General features: G+C 38.5%; 2 protein-coding genes across 9 annotated transcripts; both read left to right on the top strand.

Moving 5' to 3' along the window:
- The first annotated feature begins 65 nt into the window (after positions 1–65).
- Positions 66–15,538, top strand: ift88 (intraflagellar transport 88 homolog). Of its 8 annotated transcripts, none has more exons than XR_008386191.1 (28): positions 66–240; positions 605–726; positions 840–902; positions 2,229–2,288; positions 2,751–2,804; positions 2,907–2,970; positions 3,681–3,750; positions 3,890–3,980; positions 4,095–4,199; positions 4,294–4,396; positions 4,745–4,859; positions 5,194–5,425; positions 5,511–5,581; positions 6,198–6,284; positions 6,470–6,569; positions 7,465–7,551; positions 8,733–8,919; positions 9,142–9,250; positions 9,429–9,579; positions 9,716–9,831; positions 10,196–10,248; positions 10,351–10,416; positions 10,511–10,617; positions 11,036–11,096; positions 11,210–11,259; positions 11,700–11,717; positions 13,241–13,354; positions 15,003–15,139. XR_008386191.1 is itself a non-coding variant. In XM_053627526.1 (28 exons), exons 2-28 carry the CDS (start codon positions 640–642, stop codon positions 15,122–15,124), a joined length of 2,550 nt encoding a protein of 849 aa, XP_053483501.1. In that variant the 5' UTR covers positions 66–240; positions 605–639; the 3' UTR covers positions 15,125–15,538. The 8 variants fall into 8 exon arrangements, 7 of the variants coding, with proteins under 7 accessions (XP_053483501.1, XP_053483502.1, XP_053483505.1 ...); XM_053627526.1 differs by having other exon boundaries at positions 11,210–11,266; positions 15,003–15,538; XM_053627527.1 differs by lacking the exon at positions 11,210–11,259 and having other exon boundaries at positions 15,003–15,538.
- Positions 15,539–15,609: 71 nt separating this feature from the next.
- il17d (interleukin 17d) lies at positions 15,610–16,875 on the top strand. Its single transcript, XM_053627537.1, has 2 exons — positions 15,610–16,213; positions 16,304–16,875. The coding sequence occupies exons 1-2, from the start codon at positions 15,924–15,926 to the stop codon at positions 16,593–16,595; spliced, it is 582 nt and encodes a 193-aa protein (XP_053483512.1). The 5' UTR covers positions 15,610–15,923; the 3' UTR covers positions 16,596–16,875.
- Positions 16,876–17,068: the final 193 nt, after the last annotated feature.

A 17,068-nucleotide genomic window follows, 5' to 3' on the forward strand; every position in this document is an offset into this window, starting at 1 on the left:
TTTTAAGATGTTGTGTCTTTTTTTTTTTTCAGAGAACAGTGAAAAAGTAAAGATAAATGCGTCGCTAGCTAGACCTCCGTCTGCGCACGCGCACAAGTATTCTCTTGTATCCTAGCAACGGCACAGCTTTACTTTGCATAACCGTGTTAGCTTGGTTGTTTGTTTGTTTGTTTGTTTGTTTGTTTGTTTGTTTGTTTGTTAGTTAGCTAGCTAATAGACCGCTGTATCATAATGAAAGCTGTAAGTAAAGCATTTTTTTAAATTAATTACCTTACATTTAGTTTATGTACCAGCTAACTCTATTGCTAGACCGCGCTAGCTTAGGGTCAGTTTATCCAGTATGTTATTCGCTAGATAACTTAGCCTAGCAAACTAAGCTAAGACTGTATGATTAGCTCGAGACACCTAGCGATTCTCTAGTTAACTTAGCGAGTTAAAGTTACTTTAGGGAAATAAACTTTACTCTAAACAGCGACATCATGGCAGCTTTGCTTATTACATGTGATAATACTGTCAAGTTACATTATCCTCACTATGTTTATTATTACATATGTAATCGCCATTCTTAACGTCATGCATGCCTGTCTCTCTTGTGTTTCTTCAGACTTCATTTGATTTTGCGCTCTAAAAAAAAGGTTTATGATGGACAATGTTCATCTTGTGGCCGAGGATGAAGATGATCTGTATTCAGGTTACAATGACTACAATCCCACATTCGACTCAGAGGTATGTGTAAGGATGACACATGTCCTTTCTGCAGAGATCATCCTGAAAATACATCTGCTAACTATTGTATAGGTTATTTCATAGGGTTCATGTTCAAATTCTTTCTTCTACAGGAGCTGGACAATGATGTTGGCTTTCAGCAAGCTGTGAGGACGAGTCATGGCAGACGACCACCTGTAAGATTCGCTGAGTTAATCAACCACCTGTATACTACAGTTAAAGATATCTGAGAGTTTCAGAGATGCGATTAGAAAAAGGCTTTGCCATTGGTATTCCTAGCCGGACTTAACTTCTTATGCATGTAATCTTTTCTGAGGGGAGATTAGCAAGCGTGCTCTTGCCATAAATGTTATACTGCGTAGTATCAAGTCTTCTACTACTATACTATACTACATATACAGTATACTACTGTAATATACACTCACAAGGCACTTTATTACGAATACCTGTACACCTACTCATGGTTCAGAACTCTGGTTCAAGCTGAAAGAATGATTACAGTAACTCAGATAACCACTCTGTACAATTGTGGTGAGCAGAAAAGCATCTCAGAATGCAGAACCCTGAGGTGGATGGTCTACAACAGTAGCAGACCACATCAGGTTCCACTTCTGTCAGCCAAGAACTGAAAGCTGAGGCTGCAGTGGGTACGGGCTCACTAAAACTAGACTAGACTGGGAAAATGTTGTCTGGTCTGATGAATTTTGAAGCACACAGATGGTAGGGTTATAATTTGGTGTCAACAGCATGAATCTATGGACCCTACCTTGTGTAAACAGTCCAGGCTGGTGGAGGTGGTGTAATGCTGTGGGGAATGTTTTCTTGGCACACTTTGGGCCTGTTAATACCAATCAATTATCGCTTGAATGCCACAGACTATTTGAGTATTGTTGCTGACCATGTGCATCCCTTCATGGCCACAATTTATCCAGCTTCTAATGGCTACTTCCAGCATGATAATGCACCATGTCATAAAGCAAAAGTCGCCTCAAACTGGTTTCATGAACATGACAATGAGTTTAGTGTTCTTCAGTGGCCTTCCCAGTCACCGGATCTGAATCCAACAGAACAGCTTTGGGATGTGATAGAACGGGAGATTCACAGCATGAGAGTGCTCCTGAAAAATCTGCAGGAATTTCATGATGCACTCATGTCAGCATGGACCAGATTCCATGAATCCATGTTTCCAACATCTTGTGGAATCCATGTCATGAAGAATCAAGGCTGTTTTGAGAGTAAAGGGAGGTCCTACCCAGTATTAGTACAGTGTTCCTAATAAAGTGCTCAGTGAGTGTATTTGATCACTCCTTTATCATCTTGTGTGATGTATTTGATGTGAGATCGTTAATTATGTTCTGTTATCTCTTTCATTCTAAAGATATGGCAGTAAGCTTAATACACATTGGAATATGATGTTGAAGCACCTTATACATTTTGGGAATTATTCTTGGTAATGTTGGGCACATGTATGATAGATATTTATTACAGCATGTTTTTCTTAGATGACTGCAAAATTTCCTGGCACCGCTGTTGGAGGAAGACCCATAGGAACGTCCTTTGGCGTAAGTAACACAAGGAAACCTATATGAACAGATTCATTTTAAACAGTATAAGATGTCCGGTGATAGGATCTATGATATATATCGAGAAAGAGAGTAGATGTTCTTAGCATGTTTGCTGTTTCAAAAAGTCTATAAAAAATATTTAAACAATATTATATGAGCAAGAGTGCTGTTGTACTGAATATCAGCATGGCTGTGATTTGGCCATATGCATGAGGCCGCAGGTAATGCTGATATTCAGTACAACATCATGATTGTGAGTGTGATATTGCTTTTATACAACAGTTATATGAACAAGAAATTTATACTGAGGAACTGACATTTCAGAAAAAACATGGCCAATATTTTGTTTATTTTCGCTCCATCAACGAAAATAGTTCCTCAAGAAGCCACATCTGGATAGAGTGTCGCATTTGTCCCAATTGTTAGTTTTGTTAATGGTCTTCATTTGTTGTTCATTAGCTACGGACGACTATGGGTTCTTCAATGGGAAGGCCTATGACCGGGGCAGTGCAGGTGAGAAGATCAAGTGCTATGGGTTCTTTTATGCTTTAAAAATTTCTTTGCAGAAGTAGAAGGACATTCATTTACCTATAGTTTTGTATTTTTTTTCTTAAGGATGTGGCTGCTCGTCCCATGACTGCAGTGCGAGCAGCAGGATACTCGTCCTCTCTGGCTAGAGGTAAGTGTTCAAATGACAAATTTTTACTGTTCAAACTGATATAATACCTAGTTTTTGTCTACACTGACAATCTCTCAACCATCAGACATACACTACCGGTCAAAAGTTTAGACACACTCATTCTTTATTTCCCACATTTTAGAATAATAATGATAAAGTCATCAAAACTCTGGAGTAACACAAATGGAACTATGGGAATTCTGTTGTGATAAAACATCCAAAATAAATCTAAATAATTTAGTATTTTAGCATCATCAAAGTAGACATGCTTTTCACCTAGAATTTACAGAAATGTATTCTTGGCATTTTCTTAACCGATCTCTTGAGGAATTTCCCTGAGATGCTTTTTAAACAGTATTAAAGGAGTTCACACCGACGCTGGACTCTTATCCACTGCTTTTCGGAATATTTCGCTCCAAGTTGTCCGTTTATTAAAAAAAAAAAATAAAAAATTTTGTAAAAAAAATGTTAGTTTTCTAATGAAAAAAATGAATATGTCGGCACGATTATATTTTTGTCTATGACACCGATTTCAAACATTTAATCACACACCTTCAGATCAAAAGGTTATTAAGATCATGAGAAATATTTCAGTCGAGTGTCCACAAACTTTTGACTGGTGGTGTATATTTTTACTTGACAATTTTTTTTGTTTGTATCAGTTCTGTTGGAGAATGCAAGCGTATCCTTTTTTTAAAAAATTTTTTTAGGCTCTACTTTTGATCCACTCGGACAGTCAAGAGGTCCGGCTCCTCCGTTAGAAGCAAAAAACGAAGACACGTGTGTTCTGTTTTGTTTTTTTATTATTATTATTATTGTGCCTAATTCATGAGAACCTGGCACTCCATATGCAATTTATATTATATTTATGCAGCCCATAGACTCTCAAGTTTCTGAACAATATTTATGTGCACTCCAGGCCAGAAGAGAAGATTAAGATATTGGAAAAGAAAGTGAATGATCTGATTGAGGAGAGCTGTATAGCCCATGCAAGTGGCAATCTACAGCTGGTGAGTAAAATGTTGCCTTAAATAAGCTTAGTGAGTTGTTTATATGTAAATATGTGCATGGATCTTTTTAAAAATACTTTTAAAATACTGTGACAATGTGTGTTGCTCATTCAGGCTCTAGAAAAGGCCAAAGAAGCTGGTAGGAAAGAAAGAGTGTTGTTGAGACAAAGAGAGCAAACTGGTACTGCGGATCATATCAATTTGGATTTAACCTATTCAGTGAGTTTATTTCTAATTAATCAAAGCCACAATTAAATGATATGAAATTCCATATATTAAATGTTGGGGGTTTTTTTGTGCTTCTTCTGTTCAGGCGCTGTTTAATTTGGCAAATCAGTACGCTAACAATGACATGAACACAGAAGCCTTGAACACATACCAGGTCATTGTGAAGAACAAGATGTTTAACAATGCAGGTGATGTTATGACTAGTGTTTCGACATGTTACTCATTGAACAGTATAGATCGTGCCATTACTAGAGTGAGCTGGGACAACCTAAGAAATAAAGTACTAAACCATATGCCAGGAGAACCTTAATACTAGCATCATAGATGTTATACTGTTTTGCTAATAATAATATGTCAGTAAAACGATTCATTTGGTATAGTTAATAGTTTATAAAAGTGACCAATCATTCTGAATACCTATTGCTATGTAATGTGTATAGTCAAGATGGTGATCATTTAAAATACTGCAGGATAAATAAATATCATGCGTATCTCTAATTACAATATTTGTCCTTTTGTTCTTCTTCCGATTATAGGGCGACTGAAAGTGAACATGGCTAATATCTACTTTAAACAGAAGAACTACCCCATGGCAATTAAATTTTATCGTATGGCTTTGGACCAAATCTCTAATGTGCACACAGAGATGAGGCAAGTTTCACAGAAAATCAGTCAGTACACATGCCATGTCATGTAAATAAATAGTAATGAAAGGAAATTCTCTTATATCATGTACTCTCTTATATTATGAACTGTGTTAAGACACCTTGGATACGGGGAATACTGGGTTTAAGTTTCTGTTTGTGTGTCTCTGTGCTATCAAATACCTATGATGAATGTATTCATTTAATTACCTCTTTGAATAAGCTGATCAATCTTTCTTATAGCTGACACGTATTTTTTATATCTTGAAGATGTAAAAAAAAAAAATTTTAAATGGAGTGTGACGTCTGTTTGATGACTGTTTTGTCGTGGCTTTCAATAGGATCAAGATCATGCAGAACATTGGTGTTTCATTCATACGCATGGGCCAGTACTCGGATTCCATAACCTCCTTTGAGCACATTATGAGTGAGAGTCCCAACATAAAGACAGGCTTCAATCTAATTCTATGCTACTATGCGATTGGAGACCGTAAAATGATGAAAAAATCTTTCCAGAAACTAATCTGTGTGCCCCTGGGCATTGATGAGGAAGAGAAGTACATCCCTTCAAATGTGAGAATGTAAAAGAGAACGTAGTGCTAATTTTGCAACGCTAGAATCATTTGAGGCTAATAGATGTGATTCCATTTCTTGCTAGGATGACCCCCATGCAAATTTACTGATCGAAGCCATCAAAAACGATCAGCTTCATCAAATGGAGCGAGAGAGGTAGAAGATACATTTCACTGTTTAATCATTTAATATACAGTGGGGTCCAAAAGTCTGAGATCACACTGACAGTATGGGGTTTTACTTTTTATTTAAAACTGGAAAGTAGAATTTTGAAAATTCTAAAACAAAAAAAGAAAACGCACAACATCGTGACGATCCGATATTAAAGACGTCGCACAATTTCTAGGTCGCTATTTAAATTTAAGCCAATTTGTGATATTGAGCACGTTAACTCCTGTGTACAAAAGGTCAGATTTTCCGTAAGTCTTATCCCTTCCAACAACACTCGGATGTATTTGATCTAAAATGCATCATCAGGTTTCACACAAACGTGGAGTCTGTGTCAGCTCGAGTACACACTGTAACGAAAGCAAAAAACAGGGACGGACTAAATACTTAGAAACGCTTGTAATTATATGTAAGATGATATTTTTCGCTCAAGTTATTGCTGATAATATAACTTGTAATGAAACTTTTGTGTTATATTGAAAAAGAAGCGTTTTTTCCCTCGTGATGTCAGACTTTTGGAACCCACAGTATGTTCCGTAAGATGAAACTGCACAGTGTTGTTTAATGTTTTGAGGAAGTAATGCGTTATTGTGTTCTATTGTAGAAAAGCTTTGGCTGAGAAGTACATCATGACGTCAGCAAAGCTTATTGCTCCAGCTGTTGAGCCCACTTTCGCAGCTGGTTTTGACTGGTGAGTTTTCTTCACTCAATACAATACAGGGCTGTGGAGAATAAGCTAAGATAACTAATAATGAATCTAATAATAATAACACACTAAGAATTTATATGTAAGCTAAAGGCAATTAGGCAATTATTACAAAGGGAGTAAAAAAAAGTTATTTTGCCTGAATGTTGAATGTAGTACTGTTGTTTTAGGTGCGTAGATATGGTTAAAGGTTCGCAGTATGTGGAGCTGGCCAATGATCTAGAGATTAACAAAGCGATCACGTACCTGAGACAGAGGAACTTTAACCAGGTGAGGGAGGTCCTAATGCACTTCTGCTCTTGACCTAGTTTGTGTGTAGTGCATGGATGAATATGAATGTTACATATTAGCCCACATACACTACCAGTCAAAAGTTTGTGGACACTCAACTGAAATGTTTCTCATGATGTTAAAAACCTTTTGATCTGAAGGTGTGTGATTAAATGTTTGAAATCGGTGTCGTAGAGAAAAATATAATCGTGCCGACGTATTCATTTCACTCGGAGCGAAATATTCTGAAAAGCAGCCGATAAGAGTTCAGCGTAGGTGTGAACTCCTTTAATACTGTTTAAAAATCATCTCAGGGAAATTCCTCAAGAAATCGGTCGAGAAAATGCCAAGAATACATTTCTGGAAATTCTAAGCGAAAAGCGTGCCTACTTTGAAGATGCTAAAATACTAAATTATTTTTGATTTATTTTGGATTTTTTTTATCACAGCATAATTCCCATAGTTCCATTTGTGTTACTCCAGAGTTTTAATGACTAAAATGTGGGGAAAAAATAAAGAATGAGTGCGTCGCAACTTTTGACTGGTAGTGTATCTTCTTTTTCTTTTTTTCCTCACACCGTTATGTGTCTCTTCAGTTTCACACATTTATATTCCCCAATTTTCTTTTTCTGCTTTTACATTTGCTTGCCTGTTGAGGCTGAGGTATGTGTGTCCTGTCATTTGTGCCAAATAAAATAAGTGGAAACCCAAATCAGGGCTTGATCCAAGAGCAGCTTTTGATTCTAATTCTCTCTCACACTACACCTTAGTTATCAATATCTTTCTCGAAGATACGTAAATATGCTAGAATGGTGTATTACAGTGCTATTAGGGTTGAATTGTTTTTTGTTTTCTAAATACGCGAAATATCTGACGCACTGGATCTACTGTGCAGGCAGTGGACACGCTGAAAGCTTTTGAGAAGAAAGACAGCCGGGTGAAGAGTGCTGCTGCTACCAACCTTTCCTTTCTCTACTTCTTGGTATGTAGATATGCATGTTCTGTACAGTACAAGGCAGACTTGGTAATTATACCGAAAGGCATTCTGACATTGCACTACTTGAAAGCAGGAATGTATCCCCCCACCCCAATTACCTTTTAATATACATAACATTATACACAAGTACACTGAATATAAAAAAAAATTTTATTGCTTGTTGTGCAGATGACTTGGACATTTATTTGATAGAGTAGAGTAGAATACATTTAGAAAGTGTCTGAACTTTCAATATTTTCCTCTTTTTGTTTGGTTACAGCCTTGCTCTAAAATGGATTGAATTCATTTGATTTGATCAATCTGCAAAAATACTGCATAATAAATACACAAACAGGTTTTTATAGTTTAGTTTAAGATTAAAAAACAAACAAAAGCAACTGAACTATCGCTTATACATAAGTATTCAGACCCTTTGAATTAAACCAGTACTTTGTTGAAGCACCATTGACAGCAATTATATTATTAAGTATTTTAGGTTTGATGGGAGTGTCACTATTGCTGTTTGGGTTCAAGTCCAGACTCTGTTTAGGCCACCCAAGGACATTCACAGACTTATCCTTTAGCTTTCCTGGTTGCATTTCAGATTATTGTCATGTCGGAAGGAGAACCATCACTCATATTGCAAGTTCTGAATGCTCTTGAGCAGGATTTCCTTAAGGAAATGCTTTGATCCATTCATCTTTCATTCAATCCTCAGAGCCTCCCAGTCCCTACTGCTGAAAAGCGTCCTCACAACATTCTGGCACTGCTATGATGCTACCACCACCAGGCTTCATGTGGAGATAGAATTGGCCAGATGATGCGTAGTTTTTGCTACCTGGTGTATTTTTTTTTTTGCTCTGACATGCACTGTCAACTGTGGGGCTTTAAATTTACATAAGATGTGTGCCTTTCCAAATCATGTGTTTGGTTTTTTTAAACTGCTTTTAGTACAGGTAATCAAGGTAATTAAGGATGTCCAATGCTTAAGGAGCTCAATTTTGAGTGGCATAGCAAAGGGTCTGAGTGTTTATGTAAATGTGATATTGTTCATCTTTTTGTGCAGATTGATGCAAAAAATAATGTACTTGATTGTAGGGTAACAGAATGAAACGTGTGAAAGTGTTAGTTGCAATATATTACGTTCATTTATTGTATTAAATACTGCTGTTTTTTATTTCTAACAGGAGAAGGATTTTGACCAAGCTGATCGCTATGCTGAATTGGCCATGAATGCTGACCGCTACAATCCTGCTGCCCTCATTAATAAAGGCAACACGGTGTTTGTGAAGGAAGACTATGAGAAAGCAGCTGAGTTTTATAAAGAAGCACTGCGGAACGACTCATCCTGCACAGAGGCTCTTTATAATTTAGGTCTTTTATTAAAGTTACTATAAACTGTTCTGCATCAGCACTCTTACTAATTATCTTTCGTTTATACCCCCTTTATTTGAATAACTTTTGATGTTCATACATTTTGGGATGGTTTTCCAGTGTACTGGGGAAATAACATTTTTCCACAGGCGCATGTTTTGTCGTACCTCCAACTGTATTTGTATAGCTTTGTGTTGACCCGTGCTTGATCTGCTCCTGTAGGGTTGACCTATAAGAAACTGGGGCGGTTGGAAGAAGCCCTCGACTGCTTCCTGAAGCTCCATGCCATCCTTAGGAACAGCACTCTAGTTATGTATCAGCTGGCCAATCTGTATCCTTTTTTTTTTTTTAAACAATTATATAAACGATATATTTCAGAAGTATTAACTAAGCATGACGCACTCATTAAAATATGTGCTTGAATTTATGAGCGTTTCAGTCATAAAACGATTTATTTGTATTGTTTCAGTTTCCGTTAATCTAGTTAGTGGTCTTTAAGCAGTTTTTAGATATGAGATGTTGGAGGATCCTCACCAGGCTATCGAGTGGCTCATGCAGCTGATCAGTGTCACCCCAACGGACCCTCACGTACTGGCCAAACTGGGAGAGTTATATGACAATGAAGGTGACAAGTCACAAGCCTTCCAGTACTATTACGAGGCAAGGCCTGATTTCCTCTGTACTGCTTCAAATCACTGTAGCTTAATAAACAATGAATATGTGTGACAAATTCTATTTTTATTTTGTGAACTGTAGACGTATAGCAAAAATTTCTTAAAGCCATGCTTTTTCTTAGTCTTTCAGATACTTCCCGTCCAACATTCACGTCATTGAATGGTTGGGAGCATATTATATAGACACACAGTTTTGTGAAAAGGCAATTCAGTATTTTGAAAGAGCAGTCCTCATCCAGTAAGTTATTATCTCTGTTTGTTGAATACAATCTTGGATATATAATGCATCACTGAATATACAGTATACTGTACTGATTTCGGATTAAATGTCCAACCTTTATTGCATAATTAACAAAAACAAAAATTTAATCCAAAACTTGGATTTTTGCACAAAATAACAAGATTGTAATATATTTTTTAAAAATATTAAAATCTATTCTTTTAATAATAGATCTTTTACATCACACAAATATTTTACATAACCTCCAAACTATCATTTATCAAATCCAAAAATTATTTATAAATATATACAGTATGAGTTTATTATAAATACTAATGGAAATCTTTTTGTTTGTTTTTGTTTTGTTTCATGTGAATTCCAGACCAAATCATGTTGTGTGGCAGTTGATGGTGGCTAGCTGTTACAGGAGAAGTGGTATGACAATCGTGAAAAGATCGCGTTAGCTTAATTAAATTGACCAACAATATCGATATTGTTACTCGAGTCATAAATTGTGCTTTTGGTTGTCTCGTTAAGGAAATTATCAGCGAGCACTCGAGACCTATAAGGACATTCACCGCAAATTCCCTGAAAACGCAGAATGTAACTTACACAAGCATTTTCTCTCTTTCATTTACTTCTCAACGTTGCACTCCTTCAGGTAATAAGTTTCACGTGAGCTTTTTGTGTTGGTTAGGTCTACGATTCCTTGTGAGGCTGTGCACAGATATGGGGTTAAAGGAGGTACAAGATTATGCCACTAAACTCAAAAAAGTGGAAAAGATGAAGGAGATCAGAGAACAGGTAGAGTGTCTGTGCTTTTTTATTTATTTTTTGTGCCAGTGTCAGAGGGTCATGCTTCAGTACTGATTTGACCGAGAGAAATAAAGTTCTAGAGAAAATGTACTTTGAATGAGAAACAGCTGTTTCCAAATCAACAGGGGATTTTTGGATAAGTAAGTGTGTTCAGAGAAAGGAATTATGTTCAGTGTCAGCAGCTCCTTTTCCTGTCGAACATACTGTTCCTCTCTTCTGCTATGTCCCTGCTATGTCTCGTGCTCAGTGTACTGTTCATTCATGTCTTTCGCATTTGTTAGTGCTTTATTGTCAGGCTGGTATACTTATCCTCCTCACTGTACATTGGTATCTCTGTATTAGTCATGCTTCACTTATTTTCCTTTTTTCCCCACTGCTGTAAACCTGTGTTTTGTCTTCCTTTCAGAGGGTGAAGTCGGGGAGGGAGAACAGTGCTCGAGGCCGGAGAGAAGGCAGCGCCAGCAGTGGTAAGTGAACTATTCTGTTCCATCCACGTCGTCGTTCATTCGGTCTGTTCCACAGTGTGCAATGTTCAACTTTTTACTTTCTCGGACTTATTTTAATCTGCTGTCCAATGCAGTGAATCAAAACGAGAGTACTCCAAAGACCATGCACACTCCCCCTCACAAAGTCAGTGGTACGACGATTACTCCATCATTGTTATAGCTTCTGGAAGGCTGTCTCTGGCTTCTTGTTTTAGTGTTACATTTGTGGCATAGTTTTGAAACATTAAACAAAAGCACAGATAAATAAATCTTCACCCTTAAAATACACACACTGTAGTTTTCCAGATTATAGAGCAGCAACTGTAGTCCCCATATAATGTGAAATTAGCTGAATTTAATAGTAGTGTTGAACAAAATGAAATATTTATAATCGTTCCCTAATTCCCTGGGTGTTTGTTTCCTATCCGTCAGCTGAGCGAGACATGTGGGGTAGTTTCAAGTTGGCACCTAAGCCCTGTAGACTGTCACTGCACATTTTAAAATCATTGTATAGTTATTTCCCATTTTTTTTCCCCAATCTCTCCCTTTTAATTCTGTAATTATTGGCTCTTCATGTGACATCAGATATGGAGATCAAGCCAGGTGAGCATTACGTTCTCTTCACAGGATTTTAAGTGATGTAGTATTTGTGATTGAACTCAAACTGCTAGATTTCTGAATTTTGCCCTCTCTGATAGAAAAAGATGTTATTGCAGAATACCATTTCATAATGTTTCATAATGCTCTCACTCTCTTTCTCTTCTGATTGGATGTGCATTATTCGAACATAATAAGCTGTTGATCGTACAGTTAATAGTTAACAGTATAGTTAAAACGGTATTGGAATAACAAAGATCTTTTCCTGTCCTCTCCATCTTTCCATACACATTTTCTGATTGTCTGTATTATCGCTCTGAGATCAACCACAATCCTGCACTGAAGTAGGACAGAGTTATGTGCTATGCCAAAAAAGTTCTCACTTACTTTTCTAGGAACAATGCATGGTACAGTGCAAAGAGTAAACCAACACCTCTTAACCTGTGCCATCACAGTTCTCCTGTGAACTAAACAACAGCCAGCAGGACTCTCAGACGTGGCCGGGTCAGCCTGGTTACGGTCTTACGGAAACCGCTGTAATAAACTGAATCGCAATATGAGATCCAGACATGATATGCAACATTAGCTAGAATGACAAATATTGCAAAATTGTGTATCATTTTACTGAACATCCCCTCATTATCTGCCCTTCAGCAAATATGCACACACATTTAACTAGCGCTACAAAACAGTTGCTTAATCCAGTGGTTTTCAAAGTGGGGGCCGCCAGGGGGCGCACGGGGGGCCCTCAACAATTTGGTGTGAAAAATCAGTTCTCACTCTCGGACAACCACACACACACACACACAATCAATTCCTAATGTAATGTAAAAATGTAAGTTGTAATTATTAATAAAGAAAAAAAGGGGGATATATTCAGAAGTCTGTATTTTTAATGTGTTTTAAAGACATCTTGCAAAAGGGGGGCCTCGGTCAAATGTTTATGCCATCTGGGGGGCCTTGCCCTGGAAAAGTTTGGTAACCCCTGGCTTAATCAGTTGCTTTAAAACTGCTGAAATTGATAATAAGCATCATTCTTGTTCTTATAAAAACAGAAATATCCCTCAGTATGAATGACTGAATTCCAGTTTGGAGTTAAATTTTGTATGGATGGTGATACGAGTGATTTTTTTCCACTTGGTCAAAATGGAAAGATAATCATTTCCCCCTTTTCTCTATTTTGTTTTATTATTCTGAGGACTATTTCAATTTTCACTGTTATCTGGCTTTCAGTCTTGGGTCTGTCTTAGAGTGATCTATTTGTGCCTTTTTTTTTTTTTTTTTTGCAGCCAGGATATGAATACAGTGGAATGGCAAACTTTGCCATGGTGCCTAGTGAAAGTGTATTGCTTTAGAAATAGTCCTGTGTCACAACACTTTTTTGTTTCTGTTGTGTAGATGAGCTCTGACCTGGGACAAAGACTAACAATAATAGTTGTTATCCTGACCTTTTCAAGAGGTTCTTGAATTTTTTTTATTATTATTTTTGTAAATGAAACTTCCAACATGTCTGTGTGTGTGTCTGTTAGACAGTGGACAGAGCAGCCATGGTACAAGTGCCAAAGGGGAGAGGCTGGGTGTCAAGCTGAGGTCACTTCCAGAGCCCCACGAACCTTATGAAGCAAGCACCCCAGGAGACATAGGTGAGCAGTAACGTCTTTTGAACGTCTGAACTTGAAAAGATTCTTAATTGGATTCCCCCCCAAATGTCTCATCATGGAACATTCTGTAAAATATGGGTGGGACGTACATTATACATATTAGTGACTTTAATAGCCAACAGAGTGCACACTACTCCAGTGGTGCATACTTACTGGAAGTGGCCCCCATAGACTTGCATTGATTTGTGCCAATTTTCAAAAAGTTTTTAAGACTGGTTTCTTCAGTATACACTCAGTGAGCACTTTATTAGGAACACTGTACTAATACTGGGTTGGACCTCCCTTTGCTCTCAAAACTCAATTCTTCATGACACGGATTCCACAAGATGTTGGAAACATTCCTTTGGGATCCTGGTCCATGTTGACATAATTGCATCACGCAATTCCTGCAGATTTTTCAGGTGCACTGTCATGCTGTGAATCTCCCGTTCCACCACATACTAAAGCTGTTCTATTGGATTCAGATCCGGTGACTGGGAAGGCCACTGAAGAACACTGAACATGTTCATGTTCATGAAGCCAGTTTGAGACAACTTTTGCTTTGTGACATGCTGCATTATCATGCTGGAAGTATCCATTAGAAGATGGGTAAATTATGACTATGAAGGGATGCACACGGTCAGCAACAATACTCAAATAGTCTGTGGCATTCAAGCGATAATTGATTGGTATTAACAGGACCAAAGTGTGCCAAGAAAACATTCCCCACAGCATTACACCACCTCCACCAGCCTGGACTGTTTACACAAGGTAGGGTGGGTTCATGGATTCATGCTTTTGCTGACCCTACCATCTGTGTGCCTCCAGAAGAAATCGAGATTCTGCAGACCAGGCTGCGTTTTTCCAGTCTGCGCAATTTTAGTGAGCCCGTGCCCACTACAGCCTCAACTTTCAGTTCTTGACTGACTGAAGTGGATCCCGACGTGGTCTTCTGCTGTTGTAGACCATCCGCCTCAAGGCTAGACATGTTCTGCGTTCTGGAGATGCTTTTCTGATCACCACAATTGTACAGAGTGGTTACCTGAGTTACTGTAGACTTTCTGTCAGCTCGAACCAGTCCAGCCATTCTCCATTGATCTCTCTCATCAACAAGATGTTTCCATCTGCAGACCTGCCGCTCACTGGATGTTTTTACTTTATTGCACTGCTTCCACATGATTGGCTGATTTAGATAATTGCATGATTTGAGTAGGCGTACAGGTTTTCCTAATAAAGTGTACATTACAATACAAACTGGGCATATCAGAAAGATATATGCCTCTGCTTATATTGTGATTATGGATTATCTGTAGGGTTACTCTACTCATTTAGTTATTCTTTACCGAAGCTGTCTGTAAATCCACTCTTACTCACTCTTACAAACCTACAAAAACGAAAGATCTCCTTGTTTGCGACAGGAGTCTGTATAATTATGTCAGCCTGGCATCTTCTTCTCCTGACCCGTCCATAACGCATTCCTCGTTACATCGTCACATTTTACAGATCACCGTTATCCTGTTAACACGTGTCCGCAAGCTTTTCATAGGATAGCTGCGATGTTGGGAACAGCTCAGTATCACGCCAAGGCAATATTACTCTTTCTTTCTGAGAATGTCCAAATGAACACACTACCGCCATCGTTTTTTTCCAGATGCTTCTTATGTTGACCCTTTGGGGCCACAAACGGAAAGACCGAAGACCGCAGCAAAGAAACGTGCAGAGGAAGACGAGTTTGCAGACGAAGAGTTGGGGGACGACCTACTTCCAGAATGATGGGCTGTTTGTGTGCTGTGCTCTCATCACACGTATTTATTTAAGAGTTTTCCTGTAGTGCGTATGTAAGCATAACGTAAATACGTGAACGTACAACATTTGTATCAGTTCAGTTTCTTGAAGAGAATAGGCTTGTTCCAGGTTACTGAACACAGTGCTAGAAAGACTATCTATCTATCTATCTATCTATCTATCTATCTATATACATAGATATATATATATATATATGTGTATGTGTGTGTGTGTATCACATTTTCATAAAATCATATCTGATTTGTTATTTTTGTAACAGGTGGAGACAATAAATTTACCTCATTACTTTTAGAAGATTAACATTGTTGTGCTGTTGTTTTCGCTTATTTATTAAGATGTTAGTTTGGATTCATTTTAAAAAAATAAAAAAAAGAGAGAAAGGGGGAGCATTTTCTCAATTCGTCAGACACTAAGCATCTCAGTCTGCCTCTCGGATCTTTTCTGAATCTTCTCTGAGAGAACTTGGCACTGAAGGAACCTGGTGACGCGACTGACCGAAACTCACGGCAATCTGGGAGTTTTCACATAGCAATACAAGTCCTGCTCCACTAATTTCTCCAAATAACGCGGGTAAATTGAGGACTATCTCGCTCTCTCTGAACCCTGCGATTACTACAGTACTCGAGAAGAAACACTCGAGGCGCAAGAAACATCGCCAGAACTTGAAGAAGCCACGCAAATCAGAAAATAGACAGTCTTAACTCTTGAAGGTTTACAGCATAGCAGTGCTCTGGGTTGATTTCGGAGTGTCGGAAAGAGCGGAAGCATGCATGGAGGAGATTTTGTCGTGGCGCTGCTCCTGGCGGTGGTGGTCGTGGTGAGCTGTGCGGCTCGGGGAGGGAAGGCGAACCGGAGAGTGTGTGCAGATCTTCCCGAGGAGATTCTGGAGCAGAGGTTCGGTCGCCTTTCTGTCGGAGTGCTCAGCGCTTTCCATCACACACTCCAACTCACAGCAGAGCCTCAGAACTTGAGCTGCCCATCAGCTGGTGTCCTGCAGCCCGTCCAGAGATCCAGCATTCCTGTGAATCTGCGAAGTCTTTCACCATGGGCGTACAGGTAGCGTGCACGCGCAGAAAACGCGACTCATTTATTATTATTATTATTCTTCATTTAAATGAGCAAGGACGTTTATTTCTCTAAATCCAGATTGAGACACGACCCAGCCCGTTATCCGCGCTTTATTCCGGAAGCGTATTGCCTGTGTAAGGGCTGTCTGATGGGACCGAGCGGTGAGGAGAGTGAGGAGTACCGCAGCGTTCCGGTGCTCGTGCCCACCGCCGTGCTGCGCCGCGCAGGCTCGTGCGTTGGAGGCCGCCGCTCCTACACCGAGAGCTACGAGTCCATACCGGTGGGCTGCACATGTATCCCAGCACTAAAGCCCGAGAAGAGCACACGCAGAGCCGTCCAAAACTCCAACAGACGAAAAAAAAAGTCATAAACTAAACCATTACAACGCACATGCTGCTCAAAGTGCACACAAATGTTGTTGTTTTTTTTTTTAAAAAAAAAGGCTTGTTTTTGGTGGAACCTGGTGCGTTATTGTGTAGCCAAGTTACCAGAACATTTATCACAATGTTTTATCCATTATAATGCTGCTGAAAGAATGATCCAATCAGATCTGACTGCACTGTACAGCTGATATAAATGAGTGTAGGCTTCCCTTGCATGTTCTTGATCAGAATAACTTTGTCTACATGCATGCATATGATTAAGCTCTTTTTCTATTTATTCAAAGTGTAATAATTATAATATGTGTGGGAATTGTTTTGAATGTGATGTGTTTTGAGCAAATATAGAGGCTAATTTGATTGATTGACTGATTTAAAAAAGAAGAAGAAGAAGAAGATAAACAGTTTAGAACAGTTTTTACAACACTGCTAGCCTAGATTTGCCATGTTAAGCATCACAAAT

Source organism: Ictalurus furcatus, chromosome 6 (genome assembly GCF_023375685.1).
Source record: "Ictalurus furcatus strain D&B chromosome 6, Billie_1.0, whole genome shotgun sequence".
In the NCBI taxonomy this organism is placed as follows: Eukaryota; Metazoa; Chordata; class Actinopteri; order Siluriformes; family Ictaluridae; genus Ictalurus; species Ictalurus furcatus.

Coding starts and splice junctions, on each gene's coding strand:
- ift88 (XM_053627526.1), top strand. CDS start 640: ATGATGGACAATGTTCATCTTGTGGCCGAGGATGAAGATGATCTGTAT. Junction 2,971..3,680: donor CTCGTCCTCTCTGGCTAGAG/GTAAGTGTTCAA, acceptor AAATTTTTTTAG/GCTCTACTTTTGATCCACTC. Junction 6,570..7,464: donor GACAGAGGAACTTTAACCAG/GTGAGGGAGGTC, acceptor TCTACTGTGCAG/GCAGTGGACACGCTGAAAGC.
- il17d (XM_053627537.1), top strand. CDS start 15,924: ATGCATGGAGGAGATTTTGTCGTGGCGCTGCTCCTGGCGGTGGTGGTC. Junction 16,214..16,303: donor CTTTCACCATGGGCGTACAG/GTAGCGTGCACG, acceptor CTCTAAATCCAG/ATTGAGACACGACCCAGCCC.